The sequence below is a fragment of the Chiloscyllium plagiosum genome, unplaced genomic scaffold, assembly GCF_037043375.1.
Source record: "Chiloscyllium plagiosum isolate Xiang-an unplaced genomic scaffold, Cpla_swu_hap1 HiC_scaffold_27, whole genome shotgun sequence".
Taxonomy (NCBI): Eukaryota; Metazoa; Chordata; class Chondrichthyes; order Orectolobiformes; family Hemiscylliidae; genus Chiloscyllium; species Chiloscyllium plagiosum.
Genome location: NW_028270165.1, coordinates 10,724,980 through 10,746,603, shown reverse-complemented (window position 1 = coordinate 10,746,603; position 21,624 = coordinate 10,724,980). Strand labels below are relative to the sequence as shown.

Here is a 21,624-nt window from a genome sequence, read left to right as displayed (position 1 = left end):
ATACTGTAAGGCTTCACTCAATCTGTCCTATCTATACCTGACATATGCTTCCTTCATTTTCTGAACCAAACCCTCAATTTCTCCAGTCAGCCAGCTTTTCCTATACCTACCAGCCTTTCCTTTCACCCTAACAAGAATATATTTTCTCTGGACTCTAGTTATCACAGTTCTGAAGGCTTCCCATTTTCCAGCCGTCCCTTTACCTGCTAACATTGGCGCACAATCAGCTTTTGAAAATTCTTGCCTAATACCGTCAAATTTAGAATTTTTGAGCAAAATAGAATGTATCTGCAAATGTAATGCTGCAAATTCAAATTGATCCCCATGGAGAGTGTGGTTCTGTGTGTGCAATAGAGAAACCCTGTTTCCATGCTGTATATCCATATGTCTATTTGATAACAGATGCTTTATTTTTGTTGGTGCAAGTATGGTTGTAAATCATAGCTGGATATTAATAGTTAGATGTAAGGGAGAGAGAATTCCTCAGGTAGAGCACTATCAGAATCCTGGGAGACCCCTACTTCAGATTTACCGGGACTGGTTGACAGTCTGGGAGATTATGGATTGGGTCTCGATTGAATAAATGTTTTATTTTTCCCAAACGTGTAAAAGGGGGCATTAAAGCTTCAGCAGAAATCCAGCAGAGCTGAGAACAGACCAACATCTTACTCTGTGGGAACAGGGAGATCAACAGAGGACAGAGACATCCGGACCTGAAATCCAAGCTGACACCAGACTACCCTGTGATCAGTGCTTTGATGAGCAGCACCAACCCTCTCCCTTTACTGAGCTTCCCATTTGACTACCCCCACGATATTCAGGATCCAGTCCTTGCCATCCTGAAGTCATGTCCCTGTAAGGAGTCTCAGATCATAATTATTCTCTTCAATGTGTTCAGTCAATTCATTCACTTCTGTTACAATGCAGCTCACATTCAGTTTTTAGTTTCAGTTTTTGTGATTTTCTGAATCCAGTTTTGATTGCTGGTATATTTACTCTCCTTGTCCCTTTCTATCATTCTCTGATGTTCATTTCCACATCACGACATTGCTCATCAGCCTTGATTTGGATTGGTCAGGCTAAATTGCCCATAGTGTTCAGGGATGTGCAGGTTAGTTGGGTTAGCCATGGGAAATGCAGGGTTTTAGGTTCATTGTAATAGAAGCAGGAGTCAGCCATTTGGCCTGTCCTGCCTGCTCTGCCATTCATTAAGATTATGGCTGATCTATCCATCATCTCAGGTCCTCCTCCCTGCAATGTCCAAACAATCCTTAATTCACCAATTATGCAGAAACCCATCTAATTGTGTCTTGAATATACTTAACGAAGCTGCCTTCTCTGCTTCCTTGGGCAGAGAATTCCATAGTTTCACTACTCTCCAGGAAAAGCAGTTCCTCCTCATCTCTGTCCTAAATCTACTTCCCCTAATCTTGGGGCCTAGTCTCATCTACCAGCAGAAATGTCTGGATAGGGTAGGGTTTCATCCCCACAGTGCAATCAATTCCCACTTTCCACCAAATCCCAGATGTACTCACTCACTCACTCAGTTGCTGTCTCACAAATGAAAGATTTCATTGGAACTTCTTCTGCTCTGAGTAAGGGCAAAACATTTTTGAGAGCTGCTCTGAAAGTCCAGTCTTCACAACAACACTTCTGCTTTCACTGAAGATGATTAAAGTCAAACAGCACAGAAACAGACCCTTTGGCCCAACTCATCCGTGCCAACTATATATCACAAACTAATCTAGTCCCATTTGCTAGCATTTGACTCATTCCTCTAAATCCTTCCTATACAAGTACCCATCCAGTAGCTTTTAAATGTTGTCATTGTACCAGCCTTACCACTTCCTCTGGCAGTTCGTTCCATACACGTTCCACCCTCTGTCTGAAAATATGTTGCCCCTCAGGTCCCTTGCCCTCCTCACCTTCAACTTCTGCCCCTTTAGTTCTGGACTCCCCTACCATGGATAAAAGACCTTGGGTATTCACCCTATTCATGCCCCTTATAAACTTCTTTCAAGGTTACCACTCAGCCTCTGATGCTCCAAAGAAAATATCTCCCTGGCCTGTTCAGCCCCTTCCAGCAGCTCAAACCCTCCAAATCTGGCAACAGCCTTCTAAATATTTTCTGACCCCTCTCAAAGTTTCATAACATCTTTCCTACATCAGAGAGACCAGAATTGAATGCAGTATTCCAAAAATGGCCTAACCAATGTCCTGTACAGCCGCAAAATGATCTCCCAGTTCCTATACTGAATGCTCTGGCCAATAAAGGAAAGCATACCAAACACCTTGTTCACTATACTATCTATGTAAGACTCCACCTTCAAGGAACTATGAACCTGCACTCCAAGGTCTCTTTGTTCTGCGACACTCCCCTTAACTGTGTCAGTCCTGCCTGGATTGCTGGACCAAAATGCAACATCTCACATTTCTCTGAATTAAACCCCATCTGCTACTCCTTGGCCCATCCGATCAATTCTAATTTATGCTAAACTCTCTTTCCTCTGTTATTCCCTCGAAGCTGAAAATCTCTGTCCCACATACTCTCCCTCCATTCTCTCATTGCTGAACCTAACCCCTGCTGTACCTAATCCTGAAGGGTCTGTTTCATGCTGATTAACAGGCCCACACTCAGGGGGATCTAATGGAAACATACAGAATACTGAATGGCCTGGACAGAGTAGACTTTCAGAGGATGTTTCCATTGGTAGGAGAGACTCGGACCAGAGGGCACAGCCTTCGAGTAAAGGGAGGGTGTTTTAGAACGCAGATAAGGAGATACTTCTTCAGTGAAAGAGTGGTGAATCTATGGAATTCATTTCTACAGAAGGTTCTAGAGGCCAGGTCACTGAGGATATTTAAGACTGAGGTAGATAGGTTCCTGAGTATCATGGGGATGGAGAGTTCCAAGGAGAGTGCGGGAGAATGGAGTTGAGAAACCTATCAGCCACGATTGAATGGTATGAACAGACCTGATGAGCTGAATGGCCTAATTTCTGCTCCTATGTCTTATGGTCTCTTGCTGTCCTGGCCACAGTGAGAGAATTGGGAGCAGGAGTTGGCCATTTGGTCTTTCGAGCCTGCACAAGCATTGAACAGATCATAACTGAATATGGATCTACTTACATCTAGGTGAATAGGCTGGAACCTTTTCACTGGAACATAGGAGGTTGAGTGGTGACCTTATTGAGGTTTATAAAATCATGAGGTGCATAAATTAGGTCAATATCAGCTGTTGTTTCAAGAATAGGGAGCAGTCTTTTTAAGGTGAGGGTAGAAAAATTTTAAAAAGACATGAGGAGCACATTTTTCGTTTAAGAGAGTGGAGTGTGTGTCAAATGAATGTCCAGAGGAAGTAGTGAATGCAGGTACAGTAACAACATTTAAAATAAATTTGAATAAGTGCACGAATAGAAATTGGCAGGTGGGACTAGTTTAGTTTGTCAATATAGTCAACATGGACTAGTTGGACTGAAGGGTCTGTTTCTGTGCTGTATGACTCTGTAACTGTTCTATACTGGTCTTAAAACCATTTTCTTGCCTTCCCCAAAACCATCCACTTCTTTGTTCATCAAAGTCAAATGAACTCAGCCTTGAATACATTCAATGACCTGCCTAACTGCTGAAAGACATCCACACTTCTGAACTCAATTCCTCTTACTAATATATCACTTGCTTTGCTCATTGCTTGCTGCACCTGTCTGACAACTGGCAGTAACTGGTTTCGAAGGACGCCGAGGCCCCTTTGTCCATCCACACATCTTTCCTGATGAAGAGCTCGTGCCCGAAACGTCGTCTCTCCTCCTCAGTTGCTGCCTTACCTGCTGTGGTTAGCCAGCGCCACACTTTTCAACTCTGATCTCCAGCATCTCACTTTCGCCACATCTCAACATATCACTACATAAACAATGCACCTCCTTTCTGCTATTTTTTAACATACATCAAAGGCTATACCTTCCCATTGTGGCACTGCGTTTGCAAAGTGAGACACAGACCTGGATCAACTTTTCCAGAGTCTGTCCCCTCCCTCGATTCACTCTTTCCTTTCAGTTGCTACAAATCAATAATTGAATCCCAGAATGAAAAGAAAATGGAAAAGGTGGTGACAAAACCTCTATTATACTCACAAATTTTAGACAGAGGAAGGAATTTATAGTCTGGGGTGACAAAAGAGCAGCATCAGCGGCTTCAGAGCTCACGGTCCAACTTCCGCATTTCGACAACGGCCGACTCTGATTGGCAGGAGGACCAGCCTCCTTCGGATCCTCCAAGGTTCTCCATTGGTCCATGGAAAGGAGCTCGTGCGCCTTTTCTGCGGACACCCAGGAGTATGCGCAGTACTTTGCTGACACCGGCAGACATGCGCAGTGCTTACTGACACCGCGGAGCATGCTCAGTATAATCTGTCACGATGCTGGTGTTACTGACAAATTTTAGAGTTAAAAATCACAAAACACCTGGTTACAGTCCAACAGGCTTATTTGGAAGCACGGGTTTTTGGAGTGCTGCTCCTTCATCAGGCGGTTGTGGAGTATAACATGGTAACACAGAATTTATGATCTTCTGATCTTACACTCCACAACCGCCTTATGAAGGAGCAGCGTTCCGAAAGCTAAGTGTTTCTAAACAAGCCGATTGGACTGTAACCTGGTGTTGTGTGATTTTTAAGTTTGTACACCCCAGCCCAACACGGGCACCTCCAGATCATGACAGATTTTAAGTGTCCAAATGCGAATACGAGAGAAAAATGCCAACGCCATTTTTTTTGCCGGAATGTTTTTTTTCCCCTGTGCTTCGACGTTTTATTCCTTTTGCATTTTGTCTGGCTGCTCAACGTTCCTGTCTTTACCCCAGGGTAGAGGTATTACAAAACTAGAGGGTACAGGTTTAGGGTGAGGAGGAAAGATTTGAAGAGATTCAAAAGACTCGGCATCGAACATTCACCCCCTACAGGGCGAAAGTGACGACTGCTGGAGATTAGGGTCGAGAGTGTGTGCTGGAAAAGCACAGCAGGTCAGGCAGCGTGCGAGGTGCAGGAGAATCGACGTTTCCGGCAAAACCCTTCATCAGGAAATAGCTATGTGGAATTGCAGAGCTGAAGCATATTCTGGATTAGTGGTGCTGGAAGAGCACAGCAGTTCAGGCAGCACCCGAGGACAGGCAAAATCGACGTTTCGGGCAAAAGCACTTCATCAGGAATAAAGGCAGAGAGCCTGAAGCGTGGAGAGAGAAGCTAGAGGAGGGTGGGGGTGGGGAGAGAGTAGCATAGAGTACAATAGGTCAGTGGGGGAGGAGATGAAGGTGATAGGTCAGGGAGGAGAGGGTGGAGTGGATAGGTGGAAAAGGAGCTGGGCAGGTCGGACAAGACCGGACAAGACAAGGGGACAGTGTTGAGCTGGAGGTTTGAAACTAGGATGAAGTGGGGGAAGGGGAAATGAGGAAGCTGTTGAAGTCCACATTGATGCCCTGGGGTTGAAGTGTTCCGAGATCAATGTGGACTTCAACAGCTTCCTCATTTCCCCTTCCCTCGCGTCATCCTAGTTTCAAACCTCCAGCTCAACACTGTCCCCTTGTCTTGTCCGGACTGATGCTACTTTATCTCCACCCACACTCTCCTCTAGCTTATCTCTCCACGCTTCAGGCTCTCTGCCTTTATTCCTGATTAAGGGCTTTTGCCCGAAACGTCGATTTTGCCTGTCCTCGGATGCTGCCTGAACTGCTGTGCTCTTCCAGCACCACTAATCCAGAATCTAGTTTGCAGCATCTGCAGTCATTATTTTTACCAGAGCTGAAGCATAATCGAGTGGGTCTGGATGGGATGCTGTTGGGAAGATCGGTGTGAATGGCCTATAGGGATGATATGATTCCACTGCCTTAGCCACGCGTATATTGAGAAATGATTGCCCCAAGTCTGCTGTGGGAGGAGTGGGTTCGTTCGTGGGACATTGATATCAGTTCTGGGGAAGGTAGGATTGTGCTGTCTCTCTCTTCACACTCCCCCCGCCCCGTCCATTTTCTCCCCACCCACTGCCCCCTGCCCATTCTCTCTCCTCACACTGCACCATTCTCTCCCCATAACCCTCTGAACCCCAGTCCTTCTCTACCTCCCAACCTCTGTCCCCCTCTCCATTTCTCTCCCTTCTCCACCCCCACCAGCGATCCTCCCCGTCCTTTCTGGTGCCTCAGCCCTCTTTGATCGCTGTATCAAGCCCTTTTAAGGAGAGAGGGAGAATGGGTGTTGACGATTCTACCTGGGAAACAGGGTGTGCGAGAAATGACTGATTTTTAAAATTGAGAATAGCTAAAATCATATATTCAGAAACGTTGTTAAAGTCTGGAAGAATGTTCTTTTTTAAAAAAACAAACTGTAGAAATCTTTCTGAAACTTGCATTGATATATGCACAGTTAGGCCACAACCAAGGACAGGCTGTAGGAGTGAATGAGTGAATAAAATACAAGTCCCACCTCGCCCAGGAGGAGAAAGTGAGAACTGCAGATGCTGGAGATCAGAATCGAGAGTAGATTACTTACAGTGTGGAAACAGGCCCTTCGGCCCAACAAGTCCACACCGCCCCGCCGAAGCGCAACCCACCCATACCCCCTACATTTACCTTTTACCTAACACTACGGGCAATTTAGCATGGCCAATTCACCTGACCTGCACATCTTTGGACTGTGGGAGGAAACCGGAGCACCCGGAGGAAACCCACGCAGACACGGGGAGAATGTGCAAACTCCACACAGTCAGTCGCCTGAGGCGGGAATTGAACTCTGGAGCTGTGAGGCAGCAGTGCTAACCACTGTGCCACCGTGCCGCCCACCAGGTAGTGTTGAAAAAGCACAGCAGGTCAGGCAGCATCCAAGGAGCAGGAGAATCAACGTTTCAGACATAAACCCTTCACCTTGCCCTCTCCAGTGTGTGTTGTGAAACTGCTTAACTGTTTAATCGTTTCTAGTGGCCGAGCAGAGGCTGATAACAAGTTTAGAACACACGAGAATGACCTCAGCTGAGACCTTGGATTCATGTATCACTACAGAAGACCCAGCTACACAATACACACACAAACTCTCTCTCTCTCTCTCTCTCTCTCTCTCTCACACACACACACACACACACACACACACACACACACACACACACACACACACACACACACACACAAGTACTCACACGGTCGTGCAGACCCTCTCTGATAGACAGGCTCTCTCTCAGACACACATCGATACACCCCTCACACTCACATCCATGCAACACCTTCTCACACAATTATACTCCATCACACACCCATTTTACCCAGCATGCACACGCACACACACAGACGCTCTGTCTCATGCATGCACTCACACATAGAAGTCTTTGGGGTGAATTGCATTTGCAGGATTATATATTTGGAAATAGAACCAGTCTGACTCAAGACTCGGATACAGAAAGACTCTAACCTCACAGCTCTCATGCGTTGTCTGACCTGAGGTGTCACCTCCCTTTATAAAATATTAAGTTACCTGGAGAATGTTACTAAAAAGAAGTTCTGGGTTTTACAGATTAATGAACCGAAATCTGCAACCCATTTTAAAAGATGAAAGACTTAACAGGTTTCTTCAATATATCATTTATGTTGCATGACACTATAATCTTTTGCTTTATATTCTGTGTCTTACCATCCTACTCAACAGCTACCTGATGAAGGAACAGCGCTGCAAAACCTAGTGCTTCCAAATAAACCTGTTGGACTATACCCTGGTGTTTGTGTCATTTTAAAACTTTGTTTCCAGTGAATACAGCCCACACCTCCCACTGTTGCCAGTAAACTTTGCAATGCCAATGAAACAATAAACCTGCAGTCCTGAAAAATTTACAATTTCGAACAATACTAGCTACTCATTCACTGCTCCTTCTGAGTCACGACATTGGAAACTCGGTGCTGGTGGCTGAAAGAAATGAGAAGCTGTTGGATCTCACAGCTTTCAATGAGAGTTTAAGCCTGACGGTAAGTTCAGGTAACCTCTATTGTGACCCAACTTTCTTACAGCTTCAGATCTCCACATCACAAGGCGTACAAAAAGTAGCTTTTCTTTAAAAAAAAGCACCTCAAGCTCAAAGTGCACACTCTCACCCCCACTCCCCCCACCACACTTTCTTTATTATTGGTCAGTTGAGTTGTCCCTTTGTAACTGGATCCTTCGTACAGCCGGGTAAAGCATGCAGCTGGGACGACTGAGTGAATCCTTTCCCGCAACGGCAGTTTCCATCACTGAAAAGGACATGAGTGAATGAGATGGGTTTTTGCCCTCTGAAAATGGTTTCATCCTTAGATTCTGAAGTCCAGACTACTGACCGAATCCCAATTCTGCCATCTGCCGCGACGGGATTCGAACCTGAGAGTCCCCAGAACTGGGTTGTTAGCGGCGCTCGGCCATCGCTCCTTCCATCCCCCCCGCGATGGCACGTGAACGCGCTGGTGCCTCCCCAGGTGGGAGGAGCAGGTGAAGCCCTCCCCGCACGGACAGCAGGTGAACGGCCTCTCTCGGGTGTGGACCCACAGGTGCATCAGCAGTGCAGCTGACTGAGTGAACGCCCTCCCGTACATGGGGCACGTGAATGGCTTCTCTCACTTGTGGACCCACTCGTGCATCTCCAGATGGCTGATCCGACTGAAGCCCTTCCTGCACACCGAGCAGGTGAATGGCGTCTTCCCGCTGTGAATACGTCTGTGGGTTTCCAGCACGGATGGGGAAGGGAATCTTTTCCCTCAGTCCCCACATTTCCACAGTTTCCCCATTGGGGGAGCTTTCCTTGCGTTGGTCTGGGTTTGAAATTACAATCAGAATGGGGACATAGTCTATCCCCACCGTGAGGGATGAGATTTTGATTCCTCCAAGCTGAGTAAATGGTGTGAAGCACTTTTCACAGTCAGCGCACTGAATCTCCCTCACCCGGTGTCTCAGTATTCTTCCTGCCGCACCAGTGTCCAAACTCTTTCAAGCAAACAAAAGCAACCATGTCTTCTTGATTGGAATGGCTGCTGATATTCAAGTCCCAATGAATCAAGTGGCTCTGTCAGAAGTTGGTGTATCATTTGTTTTCAGATTTCTTTCGGCACGTCTTCCTGCAAAGAAAAATTACAAAATAAGTGATCACTGGCAGTACACTTAAACGAACATAACATAGGTGGCAGTTCCTGTAGTTTGCCAGATGCCTGCTGATCACATAATACCCAGCACACAGAAACCTGAAATCCCTCATGCAGCCAGATAGACTTAGGTGTGTTTAGAGGAAAACTTCATTCAAATCTAATCTAAACTAATCTTAAACTAAATACGTGTGCATATATATATCAATATGCCAATCCTTTCAATGCGGCTCAGTTCCATGAGAAACTACACTTTTAATTGTGAACATGAGGAAAAAAGCAACCATTTTCCAGGGTTGCTTGGAAAACATGCCAATCTGAGGGAATACACAAGGAAAATAACTAAAAGAGAGGTAGAAAGTATTTGAGCACCTTTGCAGAATCTGCTCTATCTCTGGATTCACTCCAGTTGCTACAAGTAAACCTCCCTCGGGGTCAGGCAGCCCTGCATCGGGAAGCACTGGGATGGTCAACTACGACCAGTTTACATGGAGAACACATCTCCACATTAAACAGCCTCGGGGCAAACTTCCCTTCCTTCCACTTAAAGTTCAAGACCCCTCAAAGCGAAATTCCCCAGTTAAGTTCGGAAGACTTTCTTCCAGGTGTTCACTAATCATTTCTATGAGCACTTTGTTAAAGTTTGAATATTGCGAGTTTTGAAAATGAGTGACTCTGAGCGAAATCACAGTTCGAAAAACAGAATGTGGGAATTTAGACAGAGTTTATTTTTGCACATCGACGATGTGTCTGTACAACAGCATATGACACGACAGCAGTGAAGATCTTTTGACGTCATTCTCAAACGTGCCTGCCACACGCCAGATGAAAAGCTGAATACTTCTCTGGAAAAACTGCCGAGCAATGCAGGAGAATGGCACAACGCGTGCGTGTTGGGACCATAACCCAAAAGAGAAACCATTCTCTCCTATTCATTCAACGTCGTCTTTAGCAGCTTTCCCGTATAACGGCGCTCTGTTCTGCACCTCGTCTTCTCATCCGCTTCCCAAAAAAGCTTCGACATAAGTATTTCACAATGATATACTGGCCCAATGTGCACAGTTGAGGTGACAACCTCTGAGTGGTCTCCTGTTCTCTGTATCCTATGGTGAGGAGGGCAATGCTTGTCACTGGCCACTTGGGTGTCAGAGAAAAGTTTCGAAACAGTGGAGGGAGCCCGGTTCCTGGGGATGGGACAAACAGCAGCCGGGAGACACAATGAGAAGCAGCTGTTCTGGAAACTCTTCGTCACTTGCAATTCTTAGAGCAATGTCAAATGTATTTCAAACTAAGCATGTCTCAGCTGACTCAAGAGGTGTGTGGTGGGTGGGGCAATAGCCGCTGTTTGGCTTGTTGGTTTAGGGGCATGAATCTCAGGTAGAGTCTTTAACTGTTCAGACTTGTGCGTGGTCCTAGATTCAAATCCCAGACGAGGCTGCGTCTCTTAACTTGATTTGTGCAAAAATGCCCCATTAATTTTCTCAAAAAGCACCTTCGTGAAACGAGGTTGGGCTGCCTTGAATACGGATGGGGCAGAAAACAGGGAAGTGAAATGGTTGGAGAGCGCGTTGAACAGGTTGACATGAGTGGTGCGGTGTTTGAGGAATGTCAGCAATAAAGGTAGATTGAAAAATTGGGCGAGCTCTCCTCGAGAACTGAAGTTTTCCAAGTCAGTAGGGGCCGAGAAACAGGAAATAATGCTGTGAAAATTCTCCCATGCCTTAAAGGATCTATAGTGATTCGGCAGAGCTTTAAAGTCAGGAGGACGAGCGAATGCAGTCGACGAGGTTGCGGCAAATGTGCAGGTAACGTGCTCCTTCACCTGGAAGGTATGTTCGAGCCTGGAAGGATATTCAGGAGGGAGCGGGTAAATTGTGCTTCTGAGTGAAGTCACGGTTCGTAAAAATAGAATGTGGCAATTTAGACAGAGTTAATATTTGCTTGTCGGCGATATGTCTGCCGGTGCGTGATGGGTGCATAACCCAGAATGGGAAACCATCTTTCCTCTTCACTCAGTGTCGTCTTTAGCAGCTTTCCCGTATAACGGCGCACTGTTGTGCACCTCGCCTTCTCATCTGCTTCCCAAAAAACTTCGACGTAAATATTTCACATTGATGCACAGGCCCAATGTGCACAGTTGAGATGACACACTCGTGGAGGTCTGCGGGGTCTTCTCCTGTTCTCTGTACCCTATGTTGAGGAGGGCAATGCTTGTCACTGGTCACTCCGGTGTCAGAGAAAAGTTTAGAAAGAAAACGGTTTAATTTTCTGCCAATGGAGAGGGCCCGGTTCCTGGGGACGGGCAAACGGCAGCAGAGAGACAGAATGAGAAACAGCTGTTCATAGAGTCATAGAGATGTACAGCGTGGAAACAGACCTTTCGGTCCAACCCATCCATGCTGATCAGATATCCCACCCCAATCTAGTCCCACCAGCCAGCACCCGGCCCATATCCCTCCAAACCCTTCCTATTCATATATCCATCCAAGCGCCTCTTAAATGTTGCAATTGTACCAGCCTCCGCCACTTTCTCTGGCAGCTCATTCCATGCACGCACCACCCTCTGCGTGAAAAAGTTGCCCCTTAGGTCTCTTTTATATCTTTCCCCTCTCACCCTAAATCTCTGCCCTCTCGTTCTTGACTCTCCGACCCCAGGGAAAATACTTTGCCTATTTATCCTATCCATGCCCCTCATAATTTTGTAAACCTCCATAAAGTCACCCTTCAGCCTCCGACGTTCCAGAGAAAACAGCTCCAGCCTGTTCAATGTCAACTATACTTCACTTTGAGCAAGACTCAGCTGGTTCAAGAGGTAGAGCGGGGCCGCAGGCAGCTCGGCGGTGTGGCTCGTTGGTCGAGGGGTATGATTCTCGCTTTGGGTCTTCGTCGACGTGGACGTGCGAGAGATCCCGGATGAACCCGCGTTTCGTGACTCGTGCAAAAGTGCCTGCTTAATTTTCTCAAAAAGCACCTACGTTAAACGAGGTTGGGCTCCCTGGCGTACCAATCGGACAGAAAGCAGCGAAGTGAAATGATTGGCGATACCGTTGAATAGGTTGACGTGAGTGGTGCGGTGTTTGAGGGCTGTCAGCGATGAGGGTCGATAGGAAATTTGGGACAGCTCTCTTCGGAGAACAGAAGTTTCAAAATCTGGCCCGATTGAAGCTTTCCAAGTCATGCGAACTCGAGACAGAGAAAGTAATGTAGTCAAAATGCTCCCACGCCTGAAAGGATCGGCAGAGTTTTAAAGTCATGAGGAAATAAACCAAAAGTGACATTAGGAAGAATGCTTTCGTACAGGGAGTGGTGGTTGGGGTCAGTAAATCCCTAACTGACACTGACAAAGAGGCAGATTCATTAGACACAAACGGGAATTCGCTGGTCATGTTTAAAGTAACAATGTGCAAAATTACATGGAGAAGGCAAGAGAATGCTACGAATAGAGACCCACGTTTACTTACTGTGTCGACCCAGCAGAGCGAAGCTGGGCCGCATGGCGTCTATTCAGAGTGAAATCACAGTTCGACCAACAGAATGTGGGAAGTGAGAAAAAGTTTATATTTACACAGCCTGCATACGTCTGCGCAACACCATATAAGACGACAGCAGTGGAGATCTTTGACATCAGTCTCGAACGTGCATGCCACGCGCCAGACGAAAGGCTGAGGGGACCTGTGGAAGAGCGTGCAGAGTGGCGCAGCGGGAGCGGGCTGGGCCCATAACTCAGAGGTCGATGGATTGAAACCATCCTCCGCTATTGTTCACTGTCTCCTTGAGCGACTTTCCTTTGTGTTGGTACTCTGTTCAGCATTCAGACTTCCTGAGTGTTTGAATGCCCCATATCATACCGATACTGTCGCGAAACTCACACCGTTCAAGTAACGTGTTTTTGGAGGTCTGAGTGGTCTTCTCCTGTTCATCGTCGGTTTCCTATGAACTGAATCGCAAACCCACTTCTCCTAGATGCCAATGAGCTGATAAAGTTGAAACGCATACCTTGTGGTTTCGTGCCTTCCCTGCAGTCGTGCACCACGCCGGTTCCGACGTGTATGACAAGACGATCCGCATGTCAGAAACCGCATCCCGGGGACAGAATGACAAGCAGATGTTCTGGAAACTCTTTGCTGCTTGCAATTCTTGGAGCAAAGTGGAATGTATTTCACACTGAGCAAATTTCAGCTGGCTCAGAGTCTCCAGTGTACATTGCTCTCTTTCCCGCCAACTCAGAGAGAGAGAACAATAGGAGGGACAAAGGAGTGAATAACGATCCGTGTGGGACGGTGAATAACTGTTAATGGAGACCGTTAGTGGCTAACAATAAGTAGTGTGTCGTAGCAGATTATGTGATAACAAGGGCTGTTATGTGTGTGGTAGGGGTCAAGGACATGGGGTATTTCAGGCCCTAAAATCATGCAACTCGATTTTGAAGACCGGAGGGCTGTAGGGTTTTGAAGTGGATGATGAGGCGTTGTTCTTCCATCTGGAGCTGGGCTTTGCTGGAACACTGCTGCAAGCCTGAGACAGAGATGTTGACCAGAGAACAGGGTGGCGTGTTAAAGTGGCAGGAAAGCAGAAGCTCATGACCTTTATTTGCGGGCAGAACCGAGATGTTCTGCGAAGCAGTCATCCAGTTTATACTTCATGCTCCGTTGGGGAAACGACACTGTGAGCAGCGAATGCAGTAGACTAGGTTGCGGCAAATGTGCAGGTAATGTGCTGCTTTCACCTGGAAGGTATGTTGGAGCCTGGAAGGATATTCAGGAGGGAGCGGGTAAATTGTGCTTCTGAGTGAAGTCACGGTTCGTGAAAACAGAATGTGGCAATTTAGACAGAGTTAATATTTGCTTGTCGGCGATATGTCTGCCGGTGCGTGATGGGAGCATAACCCAGAAGGGAAACCATCTTTCCTATTCACTCAATGTCGTCTTTAGCAGCTTTCCCGTATAACGGCGCACTGTTGTGCATCTCGCCTTCTCATCTGCTTCCGAAAAAACTTCGACGTAAATATTTCACATTGATGCACAGGCCCAATGTGCACAGTTGAGATGACACACTCGTGGAGGTCTGCGGGGTCTTCTCCTGTTCTCTGTACCCTATGTTGAGGAGGGCAATGCTTGTCACTGGTCACTCCGGTGTCAGAGAAAAGTTTAGTAAGAAAACGGTTTAATTTTCTGCCAGTAGAGAGGGCCTGGTTCCTGGGGACGGGCGAACGGCAGCAGAGAGACAGAATGAGAAGCAGCTGTTCATAGAGTCATAGAGATGTACAGCATGGAAACAGACCCTTCGGTCCAACCCATCCATGCCAATCAGATATCCCAACCCAATCTAGCCCCACCTGCCAGCACCCGGCCCATATCCCTCCAAACCCTTCCTATTCATATATCCATCCAAAAGCCTCTTAAATGTTGCAATTGTACCAGCCTCCGCCACTTTCTCTGGCAGCTCATTCCATGCACGCACCACCCTCTGCGTGAAAAAGTTGCCCCTTAGGTCTCTTTTATATCTTTCCCCTCTCACCCTAAATCTCTGCCCTCTCGTTCTTGACTCTCCGACCCCAGGGAAAATACTTTGCCTATTTATCCTATCCATGCCCCTCATAATTTTGTAAACCTCCATAAAGTCACCCTTCAGCCTCCGACGTTCCAGAGAAAACAGCTCCAGCCTGTTCAATGTCAACTATACTTCACTCTGAGCAAGACTCAGCTGGTTCAAGAGGTAGAGCGGGGCCACAGGCAACTCGGCGGTGTGGCTCGTTGGTCTAGGGGTATGATTCTCGCTTTGGGTCTTCGTCGACGCGGCCGTGCGAGAGATCCCCAGTTCAATTCCCGGACGAGCCCGCGTTTCATGATTTGTGCGAAAGTGCCTGCTTCATTTTCTCAAAAAGCACCTTGGGCTCCCTGGAGAACCAATGGGACAGAAAGCAGCGAAGTGAAATGATTGGAGATCGCGTTGAATCGGTTGACGTGAGTGGTGCGGTGTTTGAGGGCTGTCAGCGATGAGGGTCGTTTGGAAATTTGGGACAGCTCTCTTCGGAGAACAGATGTTTGAAATCTGGCCCGATTGAAGCTTGCGAAGTCGAGACAGAGAAAGTAATTGAGTCAACATGCTCCCACGCCTGAAAGATTCGGCAGCGTTTTAAAGTCATGAGGAAATAAACCAAAAGTGACATTAGGAAGAACGTGGTTGGGGTCAGTAAATCCCTAACTGACACGGACAAAGAGGCAGATTCATTAGACGCGAACGGGAATTCCGTGGTCATGTTTAAAGTAACAATGTGCAGAATTACATGGAGAAAGCAAGAGAATGATACGAATAGAGACCCACGTTTACTTACTGTGTCGACCCAAGCAGAGCGAAGCTGTGCCGCACGGCGTCTATTCAGAGTGAAATCACAGTTTGACCAACAGAATGTGGGAAGTTAGAAAAAGTTTATATTTACACAGCCTCCATACGTCTGCGCAACACCATATAAGGCGACAGCAGTGGAGAACTTTGACATCAGTCTCGAACGTGCATGCCACGCGCCAAACGAAAGGCTGAGGGGGGCTGTGGAAAACGTTGCTGTGCTTGGGTGCCGAGTCGTGCAGCGGGAGCGTGCTGGGCCCATAACTCAGAGGTCGATGGATCGAAACCATCCTCTGCTATTGTTCAGTGTCTCCTGGAGCGACTTTCCTTTGTGATGGTATCCTGTCCAGCATCTTGCCTTTCAAACGACTTCCTGAATGTCTCTCCTGGCGCTCTATCCTTTTCCTTTCCAAGTCATTTGCTTCCCAAAACTTAGAGTATCTGAGCTGGATATGTCACATCGAAACACAAGTCAAACACAGTTGCGCTGGCACCCTTGTGGAGCTCTGAGTTGTCTTGTCGTGTTCTCTGTCGGTGTGTCCTGATCTCGTGTGAAACCTCTTCTCTCAGATGGCAATGAACCGGTGAAGTTGAAACACATGACTTGCTGTTTTTGTCCATTTCCTGCAGTAAAGAAACCAACAGCCGTGTAATAAAAGACTTTCTGCAGGATTGCTGTGTCAAGACAAATTCTGAACACCAAGCAGGCTGCACAAAAATGCACTCATATCAATTTACCTGAGGGAAGAGTCTCCGGTGTCCATTTCTCTCTGTCCCGACAGCATAGCATCTTTCTATCTCTCCGTTAACAAGACCTTTGGAACAAGTTCAAAGTTGCCCATTTCCTACGCATAACTGTAACTGACTTATCCTGCATCACGTAATAGTGTGAGACAGCAGAAGAGTGAATGGGCTCTGCCTTCCACCAGCACAGCTTGCAAGTAGAAACGAAATCCTTCAATTATCCACCAGTGGAGAGAGCCCGGTCCCTGGGGACGGGACAAACAGCAGCGTCCTAGGAGCAGGGAGACAGATTGAGAAGCAGATGTTCTTGAAACTCTTCCTTACTTGCAATTCTGTGAGCAATGCACAATGTATTTCGTACTGAGCAAGTCTCAGCTGCTTCCGGAGGTGGCTGCACCCATGGCTGGTGGCTCGTTAGTCTGGGATATGATTCTAGCTTTGGGTCTTCGAGCATATGCAGCCGTGTGAGAATTCCCGGGTTCCAATCCCAGGCGAACCATCATTCCTTAAATTGACCTGAGCAAAAATACCTGATGAATTTTCTCAAAAAGCCGCTTCGTTAAATAAGATCGGACTGCCTGAATTAGGGACGGCGCAGAGCTGCCATTGCAGTGAACACGGCGAAGGGAAACACTTGTTCAAAGTGAGACCAAATATTGCAGATTTTTCGCCCGCGCAATCCGAGTCTGAATGAATCCTCCACCTGTATTACGCTCAATTCTGAGGGTGACACTTCAGGAAGCGGGGAAGTGAAGTGATTACAGACAGCTCTGAACAAGTTAACGTGAATGGTACCGTCCTGAGGAATGTCAGCAATGAAGGGAGATTGGAAAGTTTGGGGCAGCTCTCTTTGGAGAACAGAGGGCTGAAAGCTGGTCTGATTGAAGTTTTCCACGTCATGAGGGTTTTAGACAGAGGAAATAATGCCGTGAAAATGTTCCCAGGCCTGAAAGGATCGAGAATGATTTGGCAGAGATTTAAAGTCATCAGGAAAATAAGTAAAAGTGACATTAGGAAGACCGTTTTTGCACAGGGAGTGGGGTCAGTAAGTCGCAGTCTGACAGTGACAAAGAGGCAGATTCAATGGACACAAAAGGGAATTCGGTGGGCATGTTCAATGTGACAATATGCAGATTTACAGGGAGAAGGCGACAAAATGAGACACTTATTTACATATTGTGTTGAGCCTGGTGAAGGTGAAACACATCAGTTGCGGTGTGTCCCATGCGCAGGAGGCCCTGCAGTAATTCCCCACGCTGTTTCACACAGCAGCATCCTCTCTGTGAATTACACTTGGCAAAAAAATCGATTGAACCAAATCAGTGTCCGCCACTGGATTTTACTGACACCGTTTATAAAATTCAGGCTCACCGTTAATGTGGAGAGAGGCCGTCAGACTAGAGTTTCTGCTTCTCCTGTTGAATAAAGATAATTTTAACTGTGTCCAGTGAAAGAAAGGATTTGCAGTTGGTGGGAAACATTTCTATCTGAACTCGCTAACACTCTCCTGATAGATTGAAACATAAAGCTGGGAGTCTCTGGATTATGTTGTAAAACTGTCGGTATTACGTTATTCACACCGCGCTGTCACCAACTAAACGAAGCGGCTGCCCAGAGGGAGGCGGCTGTGTTTAAATCCCGTGATGAACTGGGGGAGCTGAGCATTTACCCAGACAAGGGGCACACCACCTCCCTGACACAGTGTTCACAAATCAAACAGACAGCAAAGCTTCACGTGTGATCGAAAATTTCCGCAAAGAAGATTTGGCTCAACAGATATCGAGAGTGAACCTGCTCCTTTCTTGATTTGAAATGTAAGAATTTGACGTCAGTGAGCCTGACGTGATTCGAACACGCAACCTTCTGATCTGGAGTCAGACGCGCTACCGTTGCGCTACAAACTCACAGATCGCCCGTGCCTTCTATTCATGCTCAAGGGAAGCGATCGCACTGCAATGATTTTACCTTATGAGTAACAACGGAGATCAACAGTTCATGTGTGTTCTGTCTCTGCCCCCTCTCCTTCTGTCTCTCGAAGTAAGTTCCAACTCTATCTCAATAAAAAGGTGAAAGAACTGTGGATGCTGCATATCTGAAACAAAAAACAGAAGTTGCCGGTGACCCTTCCACAGAACTGATGGTGATTGGGAAAACGTTGGTTTATATGCAGAAGATATTGTGGGAGGAAGGCGGATGCAGTAAATGATAGATCAGGACAGAGCCCAAAGCGAGGGAAGAACTGTTGGACAGGAAAGGGAGTTGATAACGATCTGCATGGGAGGGTGAATGGAGACTGTTCGTGGCTAAGAATAGGTAGTGTGTAATGACAGACTATGTGATAACAAGGCTTGGTGTGTGTGGAAGGGACGAGGATACTATGCATTTCAGGCCCGAGAATTATTGAATTCGATATTGGGACCGGAGGGATGTATGCTCCCCAAGTGTAATATTCGGTGCTCTTCGTTCTGCTGGTGCTGAGCTTCGCTGGAACACTACAGCAAACCTGAGACAAAGATGTTGGCCAGGAACAGGGTGGGGTGTGGAATTGGCAGGCAACTGGAAGCTCAGGGTCTTTTTTGCAGGTAGAACGTAGATGTTCTGTGCGGCAGTCACCCAGTTTATGCTTCGTTTTCCCCAATGTAGTTGAGACCACATTATGAGCAGCAACTGCAGTCGACTGGGTTGTGGGAAGTGCAGGTCAAGTGCTGCTTCACCTGGAAGGTAAGTTTGGACCCTTGGATAGAGAGGAGGGAGCAGGTAAATGGGCTGGTGTCACACATTCGGCAGTTGCAGGGGAAAGTGCCGTTGGACTATTGGGGTGGGAATGGGGTTAGGCTTGGTGGGAATGAAGGAAGAGTGGACCCAAGGTATAACTCCTGCCCATTTTCCTATCTGCCAAATAGAGGAATTTGTTAAGTGTGTACAAGGACATTTATGATACGAAAGTCGGAGGAGTTGTTGACAGTGAGGAAGGATGTGGCAGGTTACAGCAGGATATAGAGAAGCTGCAGAGCTGGGCAGAAAGGTGGCAAATGGAATTCAATGTAGCTAAGTGTGAGGTGATTCACTTTGGGAAGAATAACAAAAAGATGGGGTACTGGGCTAATGGTCGGATACTTGGTAGTGTGGATGAGCAGAGGGATCTTGGTGTCTAGGTACACAGATCTCTGAAAGTTGCCACCCAGGTAAATAGTGCGGTGAGGAAGGCATATGGCGTACTGGCTTTTATTGGTAGAGGAATTGAGTTCCGGAGTCCTGAGGTCATGATGCAGTTGTATAAGACTCTGGTGCGGCCGCATCTGGAATATTGTGTGCAGTTTTGGTCGCCATACTATAGGAAGGATGTGGAGGCACTGGAACGGGTGCAGAGGAGGTTTACCAGGATGTTGCCTGGTATGAAAGGAAGATCGTATGAGGAAAGACTGAGACACTTGGGGCTGTTTTCATTAGAGAAAAGAAGGTTTAGGGGTGACTTGATTGAGGTGTACAAGATGATTAGGGGGTTAGATAGGGTTGACAGTGTGAACCTTTTCCCGCGTATGGAGTCGGGTATTACAAGGGGGCATAGCTTTAAATTAAGGGGGGGTAGATATAGGACTGAAGTTAGGGGTAGGTTCTTCACTCAGCGAGTCGTAAGTTCATGGAATGCCCTGCCAGTAGCAGTGGTGGACTCTCCCTCTTTATGGGCATTTAAGCAGGCATTGGATAGGTATATGGAGGATAGTGGGTTAGTGTAGGTTAGGTGGGCTTGGATCGGCGCAACATCGAGGGCCAAAGGGCCTGTACTGCGCTGTATTCTTCTATGTTCTATGTTCTATTTACTAATTCACAATGTGGATGTACATACTGGCGAGGATGCAAAACCTAAGGGTAAACCATAATTCTATTAACTTTAGAACAGTGATTGAAAATAATATATCAGATCTAAAAGTTGTAGTTCTAAATTGGAGGAAGACTCAGGTATTAGGCAAGATCTTTCAAAAGCTGATTGGGGGCAGATGTTCGCAGGTTAAAGGACTGCTGGAAAATGGGAAGGCTTCAAATATGAGATAACAAGAGTTCAGACACAGTATATTCCTGATTCGGAGATGTCGGTGTTGGACTGGGGAGTACAAAGTTAAAAAATCACACCACACCAGGTTATAGTCCAACAGGTTTACTTGGAAGCACACTAGCTTTCTGAGCGACGCTCCTTCATCTGAGTGTATTCCTGTTCGGGTGAAAGGAAAGGCTGGTAGGTTGGGGAATGCTGGATGACTAGAGAAAATGAGATTTTGGTTAAGATAAAGAAGGATGTATATATCAGGTATCGGCAGAGAGATCGAGTGAATCCTTAGAGTATAAAGGCAGTACGAGCATACTTAAGAGGGAAATCATGAGGGCAAAAAAGGGGACATGAGATAGCTTTGGCAAATAGTCATGGATAACCCAAAGGATTTTTATAAATACATTAAGGACAAAAGGATAACAAGGGAGAGAATAGGGCCCGTCAAAGATCAGCAAGGCGGCCTTTGTGTGGAACTGCAGTAGATGGGGGGTGGGTGGGGTGGGGGGGGGGGGGGGGGGTGGGGCGAGATACTGAACGGATATTGTGCATCAGTGTTTACTGTGGAGAAGGGCATGGAAGATCTAGAATGTGAGAAAGTAGATGGTGACATGTTGAAAAAATGCCCATATTACAGATGAGAAATTGCTGGATATCTTGATATGCATAAAAGTGGATAAATCCCAAGGACCTGATCAGGAGTACCCTAGAACTCTATGGGAAACTGGGGAAGTGATTGCTGGGCCTCTTACTGAGATATTTGTATCATCAATAGTCACAGGTGAGGTGCCAGAAGGCTAGAGGGTGGCTAACGTGGTGCCACTATTTAAGAAAGGTGGTAAGGAAAAGCCAGGGAACTATAGACCAGTGAACCTGACATCCGTGATGGGCAACGTTTTGGAGAGAATCCTAAGAGACAGGATTTACATGTATTTGGAAAGGCAAAAATTGATTAGGGATAGTCAGCATGGCTTTATGCTTGGGAAATCATGTCTCATGAACATGATTGGGTTTTTTGAAGAAGTAACAAAGTGGATTGATGAGGGCAGAGCGATGGACGTGATCTATATGGTCTTCAGGAAGGCGATCATCAAGGTTCCTCATGGGAGACTGGTGAGCAAGGTTTAATCTCATGGCATGCAGGGACAACTAGCCATTTGGATACAGAACTGGCTAGAAGGAAGAAGACAGAGAGTGGTGATGGAGGTTGCTTTTCAGACTGAAGGCCTGTGACCAATGGTGTATCACAAGGATTGATGCTGGGTCCGCTACTTTTTGTCATTTATATAAATGATTTGTATGTAAACGGAGGAGGTATAGTTAGCAAGTTTGTAGATGACACCAAAATTGGAGGT

General features: G+C 46.7%; 1 protein-coding gene and 1 non-coding gene across 2 annotated transcripts in view; both read right to left on the bottom strand.

Moving 5' to 3' along the window:
- The window catches only part of LOC148143086 (uncharacterized), a 260,306-nt gene that overhangs the window by 63,820 nt on the left and 174,862 nt on the right, over positions 1-21,624 (bottom strand). Inside the window, exons 5-6 of the mRNA XM_087973994.1 lie at positions 8,630-8,753; positions 4,584-4,589 (exon numbers count right to left, since the gene is read on the bottom strand). Of these exons, the coding sequence (XP_087830120.1) occupies positions 4,584-4,589; positions 8,630-8,753 (130 nt within the window). The remainder of the gene's footprint in view (positions 1-4,583; positions 4,590-8,629; positions 8,754-21,624) is intronic.
- On the bottom strand, positions 18,057-18,128 carry trnaw-cca (transfer RNA tryptophan (anticodon CCA)). The gene has a single exon. It is a non-coding gene; the product is annotated as a tRNA-Trp (tRNA).